The sequence below is a fragment of the Salvelinus fontinalis genome, chromosome 7 (assembly GCF_029448725.1).
Source record: "Salvelinus fontinalis isolate EN_2023a chromosome 7, ASM2944872v1, whole genome shotgun sequence".
NCBI lineage: Eukaryota > Metazoa > Chordata > Actinopteri > Salmoniformes > Salmonidae > Salvelinus > Salvelinus fontinalis.
Window position 1 is genome coordinate 37622766 of NC_074671.1, and position 21750 is coordinate 37644515.

Below are 21750 nucleotides of genomic sequence, written 5' to 3' on the forward strand. Positions count from 1 at the left end.
CAACCATCAACTGAAAGTTCAGATGACTCTGAGGGATTTGTGCAACCTTTTCTGACATGACCAGAGATCACGGACATCTGAAAGTATTGTGAAAAGAAGTGATGCAGCATCCAGGGCCCCCACCTTGGCTGTAAACTCTCAGCCTCCTCCGTCATACTCTATCACAAGAAAGACCTTCATGGCTTTCTCCATAGTGGCTTGATAGAGGCGAACATTAGTTTGTGCTGTGGAGTAGAGCATAAGTGTGTGTGCCATTCACAACACAAATACTTGACTGTACTGTCCACGTTATTTTAGATTGTTGTGTTTAGTTTATGTGCAAGCTTCTGCACAGCCTATTCATATTTATGAGAAATATTGAAAGGAAACATGTTCCATTGCCATGATTGGCAAATCGGAGTTCTCTTTTGAGTTCTCTTTCTGAGAAGTCTGAGAAAAGAGAGCCAGAAATACATTGTATTACATTGCATTTGAAAGAGTAGGTGTGGTGAATCTTTGTCCTTCAAACTGCTCTAGTTTGAGGCTCAGGACGCACATCAATGTCAATGGGTTGAACAGAGAAAGTTTTGCAGTTCACAGTGAACACTGCATAGATGTGCTGAATTCAGTGCTATATCACTCACCAGTGTGATGCTGAACTATAAAATGTGCTATCCATGGTCCTGACCAGTGTCTAGAGCTGCCTAAGGTGCTAAATAGTGAGTTGAGCTGTCCAGGTGCTGAAAAGTAGACTGACACACTGGAGTCTATCAGTGGCTTTTCATTGCAGTGAAATTGTCAGCTTTGCTTATTTTTGTTCACTCAGTCGTTCCATTGACTGACTACAAACTTATGTTAGATACTCACAATGAAGTATTTATGAAAGATGTTGGCGTGTTTTTTATTGATAAGGTTTTCTTTATTAAAATGGGACTAGAGGATAATGGCTCCCGAGTGGCGCAGCGGTCTACGGCTCTCAATCTCAGTGCAAGAGGTGTCACTAAAGACCCTGGTTTGATCCCGGGCTGTATCACAACCAGCGGTGATAGGGAGTCCCATAAGGTGGCGCACAATTGTCCCAGTGTCGTATGTGTTAGGAGAGGGTTTGGCCGAGGTAGGCTGTCATTGTAAAATAAGATTTTGTTCTTAACTGACTTGCCTAGTTCAAATCAAATCAAATTTTATTCGTCACATGTGCCAAATACAACACGTGCAGACCCTACCGTGAAATGCTTACTTACAAGCCCTTAACCAACAGTGCAGTTCAAGAAGAGTTAAGAAAATATTTACCAAATTAACTAAAGTTAAAAACGAATAAAAAATCATAATAAATAGTTAAATAAAGGTTAAATCAAAAATAAAAACAATAGATTATTAGCATTTTTCCATAGCATATTTTTCTTGTAAAATGTAATATTAAATTCATATCAAATTCAAGACTGGTGGTATCTTTTGGAAACATGATATATATTCCTTTTGAAGTCATGCCATATTTGCACACTAACAATTACAAAGAATATCTCAAAAGTACCTTTTCAAAAGGGAGATTGTTTTAAAAAATTTGACATGTTGAGATTCAACTAGAAAAATATGGTCATGCCCTACGGATACATTTACAAGCATTCTTCCCTTTGAACCAGTGATCAGAATTCTAGTGTAATATTCATCAAAGAAAGTAGGCCTAACACTGAGTGGTTCTGGCTAGATCAAGTCTACTTCAAGGCCTTCAACTAAACAGGGTTAAAGAGAGGGCTAGGATAATTGGATGTTTGACTATAAATCATGAAACATGTTATCTGGTTAGAACTGGTTCCACACGTATCAGACATGATATCATGAAAAATCAGGCCAAACTGCCTTTTTACAAGCTGGTGGAGAGCTGTGCTACCAATATATAACATCACTAAGCACAGTATAGCGCCATACAAAGAGTACCAAGTTTACAGAAATAATATCAGAGAAAGACATTGCTTAGGCCCAAGTCGACCACGTTGCAATAACCGGAAGACAAACCATTTGCTGAACATATCAATTTTGCCATGCAGCAACATCAATAACAAATGCCTCTTTAGGAATGAACAAATGCCTCTTCGATAACTAACAAAAAAAGCCTCTTTAGTAATCAACAAATGCCTCTTTGGTTTGAAAACGATACGCTGATCATCTTGCATCTTTGTGGTAACGTTGTGTAGCCTACATCTTAATGATGATGCTGCTTTTCAGTGGTCCTTAACCCTTATTGAAAGTACATGTCTAGAGCAATGTTTCTTTAAAAGACTCTGCATGTTGTTGACTCCATTTGTGTCACTCTAAAAAAATATTTCGTCAGCATAACCAAGACACATGTGCCACCGTTACTCAAATGTGATGTATGCTGCTTACCACAGCCCATTCTGTGGAAATGCCCTCAGTGTATGAGTAATAAATATTGCCTCTCTGCGTCTCAAATGGAACCCTATTCCTTATATAGTGCATTACATTTGACCAGGGCCCATAGGGATTCATAGGGAATATGGTGCAGTTTGGGATGCAACCCCTGGCTGAATATATTACACCTAACTCTATACATTTATCCATGGGGGAAATCAATTCCTTGCTACCCTCTTGTGTGGGAAATTGCCTAATTTACCAAATGTTTTATTAGGTATTCCATCGACTGGAAGAGTGACCTGGACAGCTACTTTGACATTGATCCAGTGGAGGGAACGATTTCCACAAACGAACTACTGGACAGGGAACATATCGCCCAGCACAATATCACCATTGTGGCCACCAAACTTAGTAAGTATGTGACAACAGATAGATCACGATTCATGCAGGTATCACTGTCGCCTTTGTCTTTTGAAATCTGTGTTTAAGGTGGTTTTAATCAAGTCAATAGTCAATCTCATTTTGTTTGAGTCGTTTATTGCTAACCGTAAAGCATGAATACTCCCCCGGAGCTTATTTTATCAGGACATTGTTTCCTCTGGCCGTACCCACCTTAACTGTCTCTGAAACTCTCTCTCTGTCCGTCTCTTCATTCTTTACACTCTCTACCTTTTCATGCTCTACCTTAAAAAATATGTTAACTGCCTTCCATTTCAAAGTTTCTTTTTCATTATATTTTAAATAGATTCTCTGGTACTTTTGTATATTTCTTAGCCAGTAGATGTGAAAGTAGAGCTCACGAGCCAAAAATGGTCACCAGCAAATTGCGTACTATGTCACATACTGTATGTGCAGATATGTGCACATATGTATGCATCTTGCTAGATGTCACTCAAATAGCGAGGGGCTGAAGATCATTGGCTAGAACTCAAATTGCTTGGATAATTGCTAGGGGGCTGGCCCACGTGGGGGGAAATGGAGGGAAAATGGTGCCGTAAAGCTTCCCTAAAACATTCTCTTTTAAACTAGGGATGTCGTGGCTTATTGAGGTAAAACATTAATTATTCTAATAGATTTGGCATAAACGAACTACACTGACACATCCAGCCCAAAGCGGGGGGTAAAAAAAAAAGACTTACTAATCGGCAAAGTTCCAGAGCATGTCTTTAAGATCAAAATGTTCTTGCTTGAATGATCTTATGTTGACAATGATGAAGAAAGTCTATGTTTTCAGTCACGTCACAAAAAAAGAGGTATATATATAAATGATGGAGAGCCCTGCAGTGTTGATTTAAGAGTTAATTTATACTCACTGTGAATTTAAGACCTGCCATCAGACTAATTATATATTTTTATGAAGAAAAGTGGAGCAAATTTCCAGATAAATAAGCAAATCCATCGTCATCAAGTCATCAAATCTGCTAAGAGCCATCAAAGTCATTATCTGGTAGGCAGGCTGGTGCTCAATCAAAATTACCCACGCTGTATATTCATTAGAACGGACTGTGAAATAAGGGCCATTAAAGTTAAGCTGCTTTTATCGCCTTAAAAACTGGCATGAAATTCTAATTTATGTTTCTGGAGTCATTGGGGTAATGGAGGGACGGAGGGATGGGGTGGTGGGGGAGGGGGGGGGGGTGGAGTGATGGAGAGGTGGAGGGATGGATGGACTGATATGGGGGGAGGGATGTGGGGGTGATGGGGGCTCAGCCATCATACTCAACATGTGAAATCAGCGATTGGGGCTCATTGGATCACCTTTTTGCACACATACCTCTCACATTCCTCCATCCTTCTTTCCCCGTTCACCTGTCAGACTCAAAATACACCAACATACCTGGTGTAGTCGGCATGTTGCTTTCAGTCTTCCCGTGCTTCACGTGCCGAACAAGCCATGGAAGATGCATCAACTTTTGTGAACAAGTATTTGGGTCGGACCCCAGCGTCTCCACAATCTCCCTCCATCAATTGGCATGCTGGTCTTTATATAATGCATGGCTAGAATTGTAGAGGTGCAGGTACTTCTGCACCTCCTCGTCAATCAATGCTTGAAGTTGTCGTTCATAATCTTAAATGCACTGAGTTTCAGGCTGAATCGAGAAGAAACTTGTCTACCCCTACAGTTGACCAATCATGGACAAAGGGGCGTAGACTTCGGCTCTTGAACTTCGGCTGTCCTTGATTTCTTTTTTTAAATGGTCTGCCCGAACAAAGTCCAAAACGAACAAAAGCATCACTTTTCCGAACTGTTTCAGCTGGGAAGATTCAGGCGCCTTTATTCCCCTCACTAACACACCTACATCCACCTAGCTTTCCCCTCTGAGGGCCTAAATTCCTAGAGAGGCCGTTTACTTGTGAGCGGAATACACTTGTGTCCAGTGTTTATAGGAAACGTAACAGTGTTGGATGCTATAGAATGCCTGGACACTTGGCGTCCAATATAGATAAACCTGGGCTCTCTCTGGGACTACAGTTTTGTATCTCCAAACTTTTGACTTTAGATCAGTTGTGAGACCTTAGAGCCTGACAGAGCGTTTTACAGTGGCTCCTGTAATGGCCGGTATGGGCCCTGTGTGATTCTTCTTAGATGTGTGTCTGTCTGTGTGCTATGTTTTGTTATGTTCCCACTATGTGGATTAAAATCGGATTGGAGGCCAAACATGCATAAGGGGCTCACAGTGATAACAAATTATTACAGTACCTGTTTAGACACACCTACTCATTCAAGGGTTTTTCTTTATTTTACTATTTTCTACATTGTAGAATAATAGTGAAAACATAAAAAATATGAATTAACACATACGGAATCATGTAGTAACCAAAACAGTGTTAAACAAATCCTAATATATTTTAAATTTGAGATCCTTCAAAGTAGTTACACTTTGCCTTGATGACAGCTTTGCACGCTCTTGGCATCCCAGGACACCGATCCCGTAGAGGTTAAAGGAAAATATTTGTATATATTTTACATGTTTTATGTTTATCTGACATAATATAATGGAATGTGCTAAAAACCACAATATTTTTTACACTGGTGGGGGAGAACCAAGATGGAGGCGCAGTGGCTTCAACACAGTGCCCCCTACACACCATCTAGTGTATATAAATCATTGGATAGGTTGAGGTTTGCCTTGCAGTTTCATGAATGATAGAAATGCCATTTAGTGACCTCTATTTGATTATAAACACAGTCTATAATACAATAGGTCTACTAGACAATAGGTCTACTACTTCCTGAAAGGATACAATGCACCTTTCATAGAAAATAGTTGCTCATTGTTCTGCGTCAGAGGGCCAAGAGAAAACCAGAGGACCTTCAGATAAAATATCACAGGGAGGGAGAGGTAGAGAGATAGAGACAGATGCGCAATGTCCAACATTTCTGCCAGAGGAGTATCAGCGTTAGTGGTGGCGATCAGTGCGGAAAGCAGCAAATCCCGTACTCAGTGTCATTTTTTTTCTGGGAGGAAGATTGCTTTTTCCATCAAGGTCGCACACAGGTCTCTGGCTGAGCCCTAGCTGCATCTTCAATTCCCCTGTGGAGGGGAGGAGGGCCATCCACCACTCCCTTCCCTATAAGCCTGCACTGCAAAGCATAGCCTATCCCCCCCCACTTCAAATCCATAAAGTTTACCTTCACTTCTGCCTCTGAATACAAAGAAGACATTTCCCCCTTGTGCCATAGCTGTATAGAAATATTGTTTCAAAAGCAGAGATTCCGGTAACTGCTCCTCTAGGGAGCTTTGACAATGTCATTAATATGTGACTTGCATTTCAACAGCAGTTTAAGCTGGAGCCCATAGCAGAAGTCTGGGGGAGAATGGTTTGCACAATCTGTACACAACTAATGGGTAGAACAAAGTATAGCTATAATCGATCAATCATACTGTGTTTATTGTTCATGGAATATAGTCTTCTGTTTTTAAAATACTGAAAGAACATATTTATTTTAAGGTATTGACTTGGTATTTATTCTCCAATACATGGACACTTTTGAGGAATACATCAGGCATCTGAGAATCCTAAGAGTGCAGTGCATTAGACAACCACATGATGTCAGGGTTGTATAATCAATAGGGAATTGTATAATCTAACGCTCTGTTTTCCCTCTTCTTACACTAACTAACCCATAGGCAAGCACAATGAAACGCATTAACTAGAAGCATTTGTAATTGTGATGCTCATTGTTGTTTGTGATTTTACTCCTCAGATAGCCCAGTGCTGACCAGTAGAGTGGCTGTCACCATTCATGTACTGGATGTCAATGAATTTGCCCCTGAACTAGCCATCCCTTACGAGATCTTTGTGTGTGAAAATGCCAAAGTAGGCCAGGTAAGTGAGTGTGTGTGTGTGTGTGTGTATATGAGTCCCAAAGGCTATGTCCAAAATGTCACCATATTTCCTATGTACTGCACTACCTTCGACCAGGGCCTATAGTGGTTACAAAGAACCATTAAAAATGAATATTCCGCCGTGTGCAATATGCTTTAAAATGTTTATTTAAAACTAAATAAATCATATAAAACAAAAGCTCATTGCCATGAATATCACTGGTATCATTGTATCAGAGTTTTGCATAATGCTAAAACCATCTGCTTTATTTCAGCTAATCGAGGGGTTGGGAGTGCTTTGTTCATCAGCAAGCAAGTGTACATTCAGATGATTTATTTGGATGCAGGGGAGTCTCCGCATGTGCACATTGTAAACCACCCGTGCCTACAAATTAGCATATTAGCAAACATCTACATGCAGTTAGTGTGCCGACAGAGCTCCTTTGGGGATTTACCAAATAGCTAGAAAGACTTTTCCGTCACACACTAAAGATGCATTATCCTTACTTCCCACCGGGTACAAACTGGTTGAATCAATGTTGTTTCAAAGTCATTTGTCAACAAATTGTGATGTGGAATCGACTTCGATATTACATATGGATTTCAAAAAAGACAACCTGAACTGTGTTTTGAGGGTAACATTTCAACCACAGTATCATGTCAACATGGTAACTAAATTTCAATATAGAAACACCTTGTCATTTGTACCTTTTAGAACAACATCAGATCTTTAACATTATATCCACGATTAGAAAAATAACAATAGGCTGGGCAGCACCTTCTACTGGAGAATTGATATATCTACAGTTACCCTTTGGTCTCCCATCCAGGGATTTAACCAAGCCCGGCTTAGCTAGGATATCACTGACTATTACCAATGTGCTATAGTGAGAGAGATTGTTGAGAGATCACTTCAAAACTAAATAGATTCACTATTGCTATTGAAGTCATTCAAAAAGGTAGGTTTAACAGAGCAAATTCCATGTGACCATACTTAATAACTCATGTATAATCAATGATATTGGTCTAAATACTAAAGCATTAACAATGTCATTGTAACGGTCCTGACCTGTTTTATGTTGTTTTTGTATGTGTTTAGGTCAGGGCATGTGTTTTGGGTGGGCAGTCTATGTTATCTGTTTCTATGTTGGTTTTGGTTGCCTGGTATGGCTCTTAATTAGAGGCAGGTGTTTTGCGTTCTCCTCTAATTAAGAGTCATATTTAGGTAGGGTGTTCTCACTGTTTGTTGGTGGGTGATTGTCTCCTGTTTCTGTGTCAATGTTACACCATACGGGATTGTTTCGGTTTGTTCGTGCGTTCTTTGTAGTAAGTACTTGTTCGTTCGTTCTGCGTGTGTTATGTCAGTTCGTCGTGCTAAGTCTGTCTACTTTCGTTTTGTTATTTTGTTAGTTTACTCAAGTATAGTTTGTTTCGTTTCATCTTGTAAATAAAATTCATCATGTATTCACAACCCGCTGCGCCTTGGCTCGATCACTACTCCACAGCTTCTTATGAAGAGAGAGAGGAACGCCGTTACATTCATCAACAGCTATTACTTCAATTCAACCTGAACCTAAAAATAGATAATACAATAGGCCTAGGGTTTCAAGCTCTGGTTGATTTCAAATGTAATGATATTTAGTGATATTGAATTGTGTTTGGTTGTCAACGCAACCAAATATCAACAATTGCCGGAGATGTATCTTCTGCTTGGATAGTTCCATCTGTGCCACTGGCTATAATTCCAGTTTTTCTACAAATTAATAATTGAAATGTTGGATTCAAGTCTCCATTTCAACCAAAAATCGAAGTTAAAGAATAAGACTAAATCATATTTCTTTTAATACATTTAAAGTTTGATTTGATTTAGTCTTACTCTTTAACTTATATTTTTGGTTGAGATGGAGACATGAATCCAGCATATCAATTATTAATTTGTAGACAAACTGGAAATAAAGCAGGCTATCAACACAGAAGACACATTTCCTTCAAATGTTGATATTTTGCTGCATTGACAACCAAACACAATTATATATCATTTTTGAATTACACTAAATAGCCTATTAACTTGTCGACAAGTTAACAAATGATATGTTGGATTCATGTCTCCAACTCAACCAAAAATACAAGTTTAAAGAATGGGAATAAGCCAGTGGCTCAGCTGGAACTATCCAAGCAGTAGATACATCTCCTTTAAATGTTTCTACTTCCTTGAGTTGTTAACCAAACACAATTCAATAATATAGCTTCAAGCAGCATTGCCGGGGTTCAAGCTGTGGACCCACTTTGATACCATCAGGACAAATTAGAAACTTTGCCCTAGGATAAGCTACTTACGCATTCCTTACCATGATTACCAATTAGCAGAACTCAAAATCATACAGATCATGCAATACTCATTTACTGTATTTTGGAAGACATGTCATGATGTTGGCTACTTTAAAACAGAACCACTGGACAGATCATCACCAAATGTAGTATATAGCATCTATAGATGCACATTTTAAAACACAATATGACAACTATGAGCCAAATAAGCTTGCATTAATGTGTTTTCCTGTCAAGCAGTGCCATGTGACCATACTTTACAGGTTAGCTAAACACATATCCCTGAGCATGTGTGCCAAATTTCATTATTCTGAGTCTAACAGATCAGGAGATATAAACATGGCTTGTTATAGCACCGCAGTATGGTCAATCTGAATGTGCATAGATATGTTGAGTCTTGTTTGGTACATGTTTATCAAGTTTTGTTACAATACAAATATCTGTGTCAGAGTTATATGTATTTATGACCAAGACCACGCCCACGTCAATGTTTATTGGTCAGTAGCGGCCATGTTTCTTGAGATGCTATCCTGGGATCCCTAAAAAGCAATGTTAACAAGTACAATCGGGTTTCACGCAGCTTCGCTGCTTGAACCCCTAATTGCTATTGTAACACAGTAAACAGCTTAAAGTTAAGGCTATTTTACAAACTAATGTCACATTCAACCTTAAAATGAGTAACACATCCATGGCCACATTTTGAGGTTACTGTAATTATACATTTCGTCATATGTAGCTAATCATATAAAGTGTGCATATTTGAGATAGCATGCATAGGTCGTCGCAGGTCTGTGTAGATCTTCACATTAGCGGTAATAATCTGTGCAGAATCTCAAACTGCATTGATCACTTGCACCACGTCCTTTCAATGTTTTCTGAACTGCAATCAAGGTAATTTGGTTCCACTATTAGATGAAGCACAGTGATAACATACAGTATCTGAAATTGTATTCCCATTTGAACTTTGCTGTGCTTTTAAATATTTGAAAGAACAGCGATATACATTTGGGTGACAACTAAACCAGAAATCTGACATTTTTAATTGGATTTTGGTGGTGCTTTTAGATGGCTGAAAGCATTGTGATTACACATTGGAAATTAAACAAACTTTTTGAGTGGGTGATAATTAGGTTATAATTTCATTGATCAACGTCTCAACCAAATATTACCCAATTATCCACATTTAAATTATGTGGTGTGCAGAGTGGGTTATGCCTTGCTCAATGAACCTTTATTTTAATGATATATTAGTTACACATTTTTCAGAGCTGGTGATTACCTCTTTTTTTCACCACTTCTAATCTTGACCTCAACCCTATAACATTAGATCTAACTATTTTCAGGAACTCTAGTATTAACCATCGCCAAGATGTACACTTAACTTTACGTAGCCTTTCTTCTCCCTCAGAGAATAATATATGTTCCACTCCATGCTTTCCATACTAGTACTTTTAACAGCAAGATTTAACAGCGGTTACTCACAGCTGGTTGGTGATAAAGAATTGCAGGTCTTCTTTTGTAAGAGACATCATACCCTTTGATGATTAGCCCCCCTCAAATTGCCTGCCAAAGAACAGACAAAGCACTTACAGTACAGTACAGGTATTCTGAAGCAAATCACACTGTGCAGCAGCAATGTATGTAGTTCTGTCTTTGAGCTGTTCTTGTCTATCGATGTTCTGTATTATGTCATTCTGTTTTATGTTTCATGTTTTTTTGTGGACCCCAGGAAGAGTAGCTGCTGCTTTTATAACAGCTAATGGGGATCCTAATAAAATACCAAATACCGAAATATCAACCTCCCCTGAACAGTAAACCAGGGATGTATTCAGGTGAGAAAAACAAGATATACATATTTCCATTTGAAAGCAGCAAGGAAGGCTACAGTATACAGTATGACTTCTTTAAACAGAGACGTTTGCCTTAGGACATACGACAATGTCAGGTGTAGGCAATGCAGGATAAAGGTTCTGTTCCTTCACAGCTAATGGACTGTGGCAAACGCACTGTTTGTGTATTCTCAGTGAAATGGATTAAAAAGAGAAAATAAGAAATCTATCAAAAACACAATTACATGTACTTGAATGCATTCGAAAATGAAGAGGGTCGAGTTTAGTGAAGCAAGGGGCTATCATCCCAAACTGAAGCCACACAGAGGAGAGCAGAGTAGATTAGGGAAGAGGAGTGTTTCGAGGCGAGGCGAGTAGATCCGAAGAGAGGATGAGAGGCGAGGCTAAACAACCTCCCACTGAGATCATAGCCCTGTGCATTGATAGACTGTGACAGGAATCCATTACCCCCTGTTGCCCTTAGACAAGTAAAACACAACATCATTAGAATATGTGCATTTAGAAACAATGTTTAATTAATTTTCTCTTACGGATATGTCCCTGTTCAGGTCACACGTATGTATAGATCGCTTTGTGTCCAGGTTTTGGCCATTACAGAGTGATAATAAAACAAGGCTTTATTGTTGCAAAGATTTAGATAAATAAAAACAGAATTCGATTTCAATTGTTTCTGTTGAATGGGGCATAGTGAGTCTATGATTCATTGTGTGTTCATGGGAGTGGTCAGGGGAATATAGTATATTCACTCTGAGAAAAGGCTGCAAGGGGCAGATTTTTTATATTGTTGCCAGTCAAAGAAATATGTAGAAAAAAACTCCTTAATGTAACTTTATGAGTCACAGAACTTAAAGGATAACCTAATGTCCCAACAGTGTGAGTGTATTGTGTATAAACAATGCTAAAATATCTAGAAAAATATAAAACTACCTCTGTATATTAAAATTCCAAATGCATTTTTTTTACAACAGCCGGGAACAAATCATTACTATTTCTCCCTCAGGAACATTTAAGGTCAATTAAAACCTGTTTCTTATACACAGAAACTAGGACAATCGCTAACAGATTATTTGATGTGTTGGTAACTATTTACCTAAATATTTGTCGGAATGTTTCAATGAATCATCATCATCATTAGTAAAAAATATTCATAAGTATATTCTTAAAGCGCACCTGTGAGTCAACCTTTAATTAGCGGCTTTGTTTTCAGTCATATTTGGCCTAGCCAACCAGGAAAAAAATACTCACATTATCCACATGTAGATTGAGAAAATAAGGGGGAGGGGGGGGGGCAGTGTGCCAGTTTAATGTAAAAAATGTTTCTCTCTCAGGTAATTCAAACCTTCAGTGCAAAGGACCAGGATCTGCCTCAAAATGGTCATAAGTTCTCCTTCAAACCGTCAGAGAAGGATATCAACAACAAGAACTTCACTATCCGCGACTTTGGAAGTGAGTTATCTTGACCAGGTTTCTGACACTATGCCAGGGAGGAAGAAAAAGTAGTCCTGATAATGAAGAAGTATGATGACAGCATCTAACATATCTCTAGGTGATACAGTGCATCCATCATAACACCTGCAAGAAGGTCACAGGCTTTAACCTTTAGACTTGTGTTGTTGTGAGTACCTTGTGTTTTTGTGAGGACCTGATATACAGTGTTATCTTACATATCCAAGCAAAATAATATATATTTCTAGACATTTTGTGCAGGAACCATGGCCATTACCATCATTGGGAGTCAACTGTGCAATATAATTGATTTGTGATTATTATAAATGTAGAAGAATGTTTACTCTTGTGTCAATTCTATAGAATTGATGTTGTCATATAGTATATTCTCAGAAAGGTAATGTGTCTCTTTCCAATGGGGATATTGTGAAACACAGCCTTGGAAGACTAACATGCAAAGGAGGGTAAAGTCGAGTGTGACCTATTGCAGTATGAAGCTGTGAAAACGAATGCATTTCTCAACCTTGAAGAGAGACCTGGCTAGAACCTCTGATCCAGTTCTACTTTTTGGACACAGCGTCTCACAGCTTTTTGCCCTGCCATCACATTGCCAAGAGACACAATCTCCAGATTCAGGGGTGAGATCTGATATGCAGGGACAAGGCATTCAAATCACCACTGGCGAAGTCTAGCAAAGCAGGAGAAAAGAGAAAAAATACAGATGGCATTCCAAATGGCACCCTTTTCCCTTTATAGTGCACTACTTTTGACCAGAGCCCATAGTCTGTGGATAAAATTGAAAGTATTTTTTGACACCTTGAACCCCTGTCAGGAAAAAGTCCCATGCTTTGTCAGACGAACAAACCAATCCTGACAGGGGTCAGACAGTCTAGACACAGTGGACAGGTCTGGGGCTGGTCCAAGCTGACACATCGCCTCGTTCCTGCGAAACACTGTCCAGGTCTATTCCTCTGACCAACTTCACACCTGCTGCAGCACCAGCCCCAACACCACCTTACTTTCTGAGTAAATGCTTCCCTTACTCTTCTTTGCAGGCAATGTTAGCTGAATGAAAACCAAACAGTTTCCCAGAGCACTCAGTTGTAGGGGGTAAGGCTGCCATGTTGTCCCGTCGGCAGTTTAAATGTTTTCTCAGGTCAGCCTTGTTTATGACACGGGGCAGTAAAACAACCAACTTACATCATTTCTGATGTAATTTCCAACAGGCACAAGAAAACACAGGTTCATTGTCTCATTGTATAGGTTAGTGTATCCCAAATAAGACTATTAACAATAGCTGTTTCTTTGTACCATATCCTTAATAAGACTATATTACTGTTCATCCATAGTTAAACAATGGGGTGTTTTGTTTATTTCTGTCCCAGATAACACAGCCGGGATAGTGACTCTGCAGAGCGGTTTTCGACGGCGTTCCCAGAAGATCTACTTCCTGCCCGTTGTAATCCAGGACAACGGCTACCCCGTCCAAAGCAGCACAGGCATCCTGACCATCCGTGTGTGTGGCTGCGAGTCAGACGGATCACTCCTCACCTGCAGCGCAGAGGCCATCTTCCTCCCGGTGGGGCTGAGTACAGGGGCTCTGATAGCCATCCTCCTGTGCATTATCATTCTACTAGGTGAGTCATTTATGCCTCATTCACTCCTCCTAGTCAGAATTGACTGTCTTATGCTGTTTATCCTTGTAAGGCCCACCCAGAGCATGAACCAACGTTCACAAAAACACTAACATACCCACAAAGCATTGTCGTAACCACTAGACTAACCACCACAATAGTCAGTGTATTGTCATTCTACTGGGTGAGTATTGAGTAATTTACTCTTGTGGTAGGGTCTACTAAATTATGACTGTGTAATTTCTCCTGGTGGGGCATAGTACAGGGGCTCTGATAGCCCTTTTTCTGTGCATCGTTATCTCTAAAACAAAAAAACACATTCTTCAACATGAAATTTCACATGTGAAATCATATGTTTTTGGAGCACTTCAAATTTGCTAACATGTCACGTGTAGTTTCATGTTATTACATGTTGTCATGTTATCACATTAAGTTCACATGTGAAATTCATGTGTTTTGCCTTAAGGAATTCTACTAGATGAATCATGTACAGTAATGACTGTGTAACAGAACGGTGAATGTCCCTGTACATACAACCCAGGAGAGAAACCCACATTAACATCACTTATGAAGGCTAGCCCTAACCCTAACTGTAATGCAACCCTTACCCCTACAAGCTGACGAATCATAACCGCTTGCCTTACTAAAACTATAGTATTGGTTGGCTTGGCCGGTGACAAAAATAATTTAGCTTTCAGGGAAACTGATGCCACTGCCCGGTAGATTAGCTCACACTGGCTATTTAGTTCACAGATGTTCACATACAGATATGACAGCTCAACTTCTAGCTCCTAATCAACTTTGCAGTATTTTTTTTTTCTGCGTTATTTCTTACATGATTAGCCTAGATTTTCTTTTGTGTTATTACATACAGACGGATTTTTGGGGGGGATATCAGAGCAACGGTAACTCACCAGCATTACGACCAGGAAAACGAATTGGAATCTTTGCTCGCACCCCCCAGGGCAATTTAATTAATCCAGTGGCTACTCCAAAGCACTGCCAGCGGAGAAGAGGAATTCAGAGTAGACGTTTTGTCAGGAGGCATGCACACCATCCATCACTTCCAAGTATATTACTCGCTAACGTTCAGTCTCTGGATAATAAAATAGACAAGCTCAGGGCAAGGATCTCCTTCCAGAGAGACATCAACGATTGTAACATACACTGTTTTACAGAAACATGGCTCTCTCGGGATATACTGTCCTCATCCATACAGCCAGCTGGGTTCTTAGTATTTTGCACAGATAGGAATAAAGAACTCTCAGAGAAGAAGAAAGACGGGGGTGTATGTTTCATGATTACCTATCCATGGTGTGACTGTGATAACATGCAGAAACTCAAGTTCTTTTGTTCACCCGACCTAAAATACCTCACAATCAAATGCCTCCTAAGAGAATTCTTATAGTCACAGCCGGTTATTTTCCCCCTCAAGCCAAAACCACAACGGCCCTCAAAGAACTACACAATAACTAAATCTGATAATGGGGCCGGAAGAAATGGAAGCAGTTTTACGGGCGCCCAACCAATTGTGCTATTATGTGTTTTTTTGCGTTATTTTTAACTTATTTTGTACATAATGTTTCTGCAACCGTATCTTATGGCAGAAAAGAGCTTCTGGATATCAGGACAGCGATCACTCACCTCGGAACAAGCAAGACTCACAACAAGCAAGACTCACTTGATATTCTCCAAACACCCGGCAGGGCCGACATCCCAGTTATTCGCAAGAGGAAGCGACGCAGGTACAGAGGACGAAGAGAAGGATGCCTCGTCAGGACTCGCAGAAGGCGAGTAGGAGAGCTGCCGTTACCGTCAACATTACTCGCCAACGTGCAATTATTGGACAATAAATTAGACGAGGTACGATCACAAATATCCTACCAACCTGACATCAAAAACTTCACGGAATCGTGGCTGAATGACGACATGGATATTCAGCTAGCGGGATATACGCTGCACCGGCAGGATAGAACAGCACACTCCGGTAAGACGAGGGTGGGGAGTCTGTGCATATTTGTAAACAACAGCTGGTGCACAAAATCTAAGGAAGTCTCTAGATTTTGCTCACCTGAAGTAGAGTATATTGTGATAAATTGCAGGCCACCCTACTTGCCTAGAGAGTTCTCAGCTATACTTTTCGTGGCTGTTTATTTACCACCACAAACAGATGCTGGCACTAAGACCTGTATAAGGATATAAGCAAACAGGAAACCACTCACCCAGAGGCGGCGCTCCTAGTGGCCGGAGACTTTAATGCAGGGAAACTAAAATCAGTTCTACCAAATCTCTATCAACATGATAAATGTGCAACACTGGAGCTCCCCAGTGGTGCGTGCTCAGTTCCCTCCTGTACTCCCTGTTCATCCACGACTGCATGGCCAGGCACAACTCCAACACCATGATTAAGTTTGCAGACGACACAACAGTGGTAGGCCTGATCACCTACAACGACGAGACAGCCTATAGGGAGGAGGGCAGAGACCTGGCCAGGTGGTGCCAGAATAACAACCTATCCCTCAACGTAACCAAGACAAAGGAGATGATTGTGGACTACAGGAAAAGGAGCACCGAGCACACCCCCATTCTCATCGACGGGGCTGTAGAGGAACAGGTTGAGAGCTTCAAGTTCCTTGGTGTCCACATCAACAACAAACTAGAATGGTCCAAAGCACACCAAGACAGTCGTGAAGAGGGCACGGCAAAGCCTATTCCCCCTCAGGAAACTAAAAAGATTTAGCAGGGGTCCTGAGATCCTCAAAAGGTTCTACAGCTGCAACATTGAGAGCATCCTGACCGGTTGCATCACTGCCTGGTACGTCAATCGCTCGGCCTTCGACCGCAGGGCATTTCAGAGGGTAGTGCTTACAGCCCAGTACATCACTGGGGCAAAGCTGCCTGCCATCCAGGACCTCTAAACCAGGCGGTGTCAGAGGAAGGCCCTAAAAATTGTCAATGACCCCAGCCACCCCAGTCATAGACTGTTCTCTCTACTACCGCATGGCAAGCGGTACCGGAGGGCCAAGTCTAGAACAAAAAGGCTTCTCAACAGTTTTACCCCCAAGCCATAAGACTCCTGAACAAGTTACCAAATGGTTACCCGGACTATTTGCATTGTGCCTCCCCAAACCCTCTTTTACGCTGCTGCTGCTACTCTCTGTTTATGATATATGCATAGTCACTTTAACTATACATTCATGTACATACTACCTCAATAAGCCTGACTAACCCGGTGTCTGTATATAGCCTTGCTACTCTTATTTTCAAATGTCTTTTTACTTTTGTTTTATTTCTTTACTTACCTACACATACACCTTTTTTCGCACTATTGGTTAGAGCCTGTAAGTAAGCATTTCAATGTTTTCTGCGCACGTGACAAATATACTTTGATTTGACTGAACTTTATGCAAACAGGAAAGTACCTATCCTGTGGCCGCATTGATTTTAGCTGGGGATTTTAACAAAGCAAATTTGAGGAAAACGCGACCAAAGATTTACCAACACATTGACCGTAGTGCTCGCACTGGAAAAACATTGGACCACTGCTACTCAACTTTTCTAAATGCCTTCAAGGCCCTTCCGCGCCCTACCTTCGGCAAATCTGATTATGATTCCATTTTGCTCCTCCCTTCCTACAGGCAGAAACTCAAACTGGAAGTACCCGTACTAAGATTTTCAATGCTGGTCTGATCAATTGGAACCCATGCTTCAAGATTGTTTTGATCACGCGGACTGGGAGATGTTCTTGGTAGCCTCTGAGAATTACATCGACGAATACACGGATACGGTGACTGAGTTTATCAGGAAGTGTATAGGAGGTGTTGTACCCACTATGGCTATTAAAACCTACCCTAACCAGAAACCATGGATAAATGTCAGCATTCTCGCAAAACTGAAAGCGCTAACCACCACATTTAACCATGGCAAGGTTACTGGGAATTTGGCCGAATACAAACAGTGTAGTTATTCCCTCCGTTTGGCAATCAAACAGGTAAAACGTCAGTACATAGACAAAGTGGAGTCTCAATTAACTTTTACTGCCTCAGAAACCCGGATCCGGGATCACCCCCCACCCCCCCACACTGATTAGCATCGCTAGCATAGCGTCACAATTAAATAGTAGCATCTAAATATCATTAAATCACAAGTCCAAGACACCTAATGAAAGATACAGATCCTGTGAATAAAGCCACCATTTCAGATTTTTAAAATGTTTTACAGGGAAGACACAATATGTAAATCTATTAGCTAAACACGTTAGCAAAAATCACCATTTTTCTTGTCCACCATTTTCTCTCAACATCAGTAGCTATCACCAATTCGGCTAAACTAAGATATTGATAGCCACTAACCAAGAAAAAACCTCATCAGATGACAGTCTGATAACATATTTATGGTATAGGATAGGTTTTGTTAGAAAAATTTGCATATTTCAGGTATAAATCATAGTTTGCCATTGCAGCCAGCATCACAAATCTCACCAAAGCTCCTAGAATTACTACAGACAGCAACGTGTATTACCAATTTACTCATCATAAAACATTTCTTGAAAATACACAGCACATAGCAATGGAAAAACACAGATCTTGTGAATTCAGACATTTCAGATTTTCTAAGTGTTTTACGGCGAAAACACAATAAATCGTTATATTAGCATACCACATATGCAAACGTTACCCGACCATTGATTCAAGCCAAAGAGAGCGATAACGTAATCATCGCCAAAATATATTAATTTTTTCACTAACCTTCTCAGAATTCTTCAGATGACACTCCTGTAGCATCATATTACACAATCCATATAGAGTTTGATCGAAAATGTGCATATTTAGCGGCACAAATCGTGCTTACACAATGGAAATAGTGTTCAACTACTCAAGCAATCTGCCCGGCGCCATTTTGAAAATACAACTATTTTTATCGAAAACTATTCATAAACATGACTAAAAAAATAGAGGTTGGACATGAAATGAAAGATGCATTAGTTATTAATGCAACCGAAGAGTTAGATTTTTAAAATTAACGTTACTAGACATACAGTGTGCGTTACAGCCAGACTAGTGCCGCAATAACGGCGTGACTATTCACCATTATTGAGTTTACATTTTTCCACATAAAAACGGAATAACATCATAAATAGTTCTTACTTTTCGACGAGCTTCCATCAGAATCTTGCCATGGTGGTTCTTTGCCCAAAAGAATCGTTGCTTGGTTGTAAAACGTTGCATTCAACTTCTGATATATTAGCTAACAGCAGCTAACCATAGCTATTTTGCCCCAACGTGTACAAATCCTCAAGGCGCAATACTGAGGAAATTCCGAAAAATAGCAATATACTCGCATAATCTGATATAACTCGGTTTAAAATAGCTTCGTTATGATGCTTCTAACACCTATGTCTAATTAAATTACAGATGGATACATCTAACGTTTAAAATTGAGAGTTTGAAAATGGCATCCTGAGGTCCACTTCGCGCAATGTTCAGCGTCGAAAGGAAGACTCCTCTCGCTCCTTGGCCTTTTATAACCTCTGAGAGCTACGCAGCAAGCCCATTCCACTTCTCATTGGTTACTGACATCCAGGGGAAGGCGGGTGCAGTTCATGTCGTTCCATAGGAAAAACACAGACTTTTAAAACTGATCTGAAATCAGAGCTTCGCTCTCAGACCATCGCAGTACCTGTCATGGATTTCGCTGTAGAAAGAGTTCTGGGTCACCCACAGACAAAATTCCAACGGCTATAGAAACTAGAGGGTGTTTTCTATCCAATAGAATTAATAATATGCATATTGTACGATCAAGAATTGAGCACGAGGCAGTTTAATTTGGCGACACCCAGAAATAAAAAATGCTAATTGCGCCACCTATTGGCAAAAGGTTAAACGACTCAGACATGAGACGTATGTGGCAGGGTCTACAGACAATCAAGGACTACAAAAGGAAAACCAGGTACGTCGCGGATACCGACGTCTAGCTTCCGGATAAGCTAAACACCTTCTTCGCCAGCTTTGAGGATAAGACAGTGCCACCGACTTGGCCTGCTACCAAGGACTGTGGGCTCACCTTCTCCTTGGCCAATGTGAGTAAGATATTTATGGGCGTTAACCTTCACAAGGCTGCCGGCTCAGACAGCATCCCGAGCAGCGTCCTCAGAGCACGCTCAGACCAGCTGGCTGGAGTGTTTACGGACATCACCATTTTTCCTGTACCCAAAAAAAGCAAAGGTAACTGAACTAAATGACTATCGCCCATAGTACTCACTTCTGTCATCATGAAGTGCTTTAAGAGGCTAGATAAGGATTATATCACCTCTAACTTACCTATCACCCTAGACCCACTTCAAATTGCTTACCGCGCCAATAGATCCACAGACGATGCAATCGCCATCGCACTGCACACCGTCCTATCCCATCTGGACAAAAGGAATACCTATGTATGAATGCTGTTCATTGACTATAGCTTAGCGTTCAACACCATAGTACACTCCAAGCTCATCATTAAGCTCGGGGCCCTGGATCGGAACCCCGCTCTGTGCAAATGGGTCCTGGACTTCTCTGATCCTCAACAGAGGGGCCCCACAAGGGTGCATGCTCATCCCCCTCTTTTATTCCCTGTTCACCTATGACTGGGTGGTCAAGCACGCCTCCAACTCAATCATCACGTTTGCAGACGACACAACAGTGACGAGACAGCCTACAGCGAGGATGTGAGGGCCCTGGGAGAGTGGTGTCAGGAAAATAACTTCTCACTCAATGTCAACAAAACAAAGGAGCTGATCGTGGACTTCAGGAAACAGCAGAGGGAGCACACCCCCATCCACATCGATGGGACAGCATTGGAGAAGGTGGAAAGCTTAAAGTTCCTCGGCATACACATCACTGACGATCTGAAATGGTCCACCCACACAGACCGTGCGGTGAAGAAGGCGCAATAGCGCCTCTTCAACCTCAGGAGGCTGAATAAATTTGAATTATCCCCTTAAACCCACACACACTTTTACAGATGCACAATTGAGAGCATCCTGTTGGGCTGTATCACCTCCTGGTATGACAACTGCCATCACCCGCAGGGCTCTCCAGAGGGGGGTGTGGTCTGCCCAACACATCACTGGGGGCAAACTACCTGCCTTCCAGGACATCTACAGCACCCAATGTCACAGGAAGGCCAAAAAGATCATCATGGACATCAACCACCCAAACCACGGCCTGTTCACCCCACTATCATCCAGAAGGCATGGCAGACTCGACAGCCTTGGTTTCTCAAATGATTGCCTTGCCTGGTTTACCAACTACTTCTCTGATAGAGTTCAGTGTGTCAAATCGGAGGGCCTGTTGTCTGGACCTCTGGCAGTTTCTATGGGGGTGCCACAGGGTTCAATCCTCGGGCCGACTCTCTTCTCTGTATACATCAATGATGTTGCTCTTGCTGCTGGTGATTCTCTGATACACCTCTACGCAGACGACACCATTCTGTATACTTCTGGCCTCTCTTTGAACACTGTGTTAACTAACCTCCAGACGAGCTTCAATGCCATACAACTCTCCTTCCATGGCTTCCAATTGCTCTTAAACGCAAGTAAAACTAAATGCATGCTCTTCAACCGATCACTGTGCGCACCTGCTCGCCCGTCCAGCATCACTACTCTGGACGGCTCTGACTTAGAATAGGTGGACAACTACAAATACCTAGGTGTCTGGTTAGACTGTAAACTCTCCTTCCAAACTCAGATTAAACTTCTCCAATCCAAAATTAAATCTAGAATTGGCTTTTTATATCGCAACAAAGCATCCTTCACTCATGCTGCCAAACATA

At 41.0% G+C, this 21750-nt stretch overlaps 1 protein-coding gene across 2 annotated transcripts in view; it reads left to right on the forward strand.

The window, feature by feature from the left end:
* Positions 1-21750, forward strand: part of LOC129859459 (cadherin-12-like) — a 218906-nt gene that overhangs the window by 183608 nt on the left and 13548 nt on the right. Inside the window, exons 8-11 of one of the 2 annotated variants that reach the window (XM_055929272.1) lie at positions 2624-2760; positions 6560-6681; positions 12187-12304; positions 13690-13941. In XM_055929272.1, coding sequence (XP_055785247.1) covers positions 2624-2760; positions 6560-6681; positions 12187-12304; positions 13690-13941 — 629 coding nt within the window. Of the gene's footprint in view, positions 1-2623; positions 2761-6559; positions 6682-6955; positions 8152-12186; positions 12305-13689; positions 13942-21750 lie in introns of those variants that run through there. The other variant, XM_055929273.1, reaches the window with a different exon arrangement.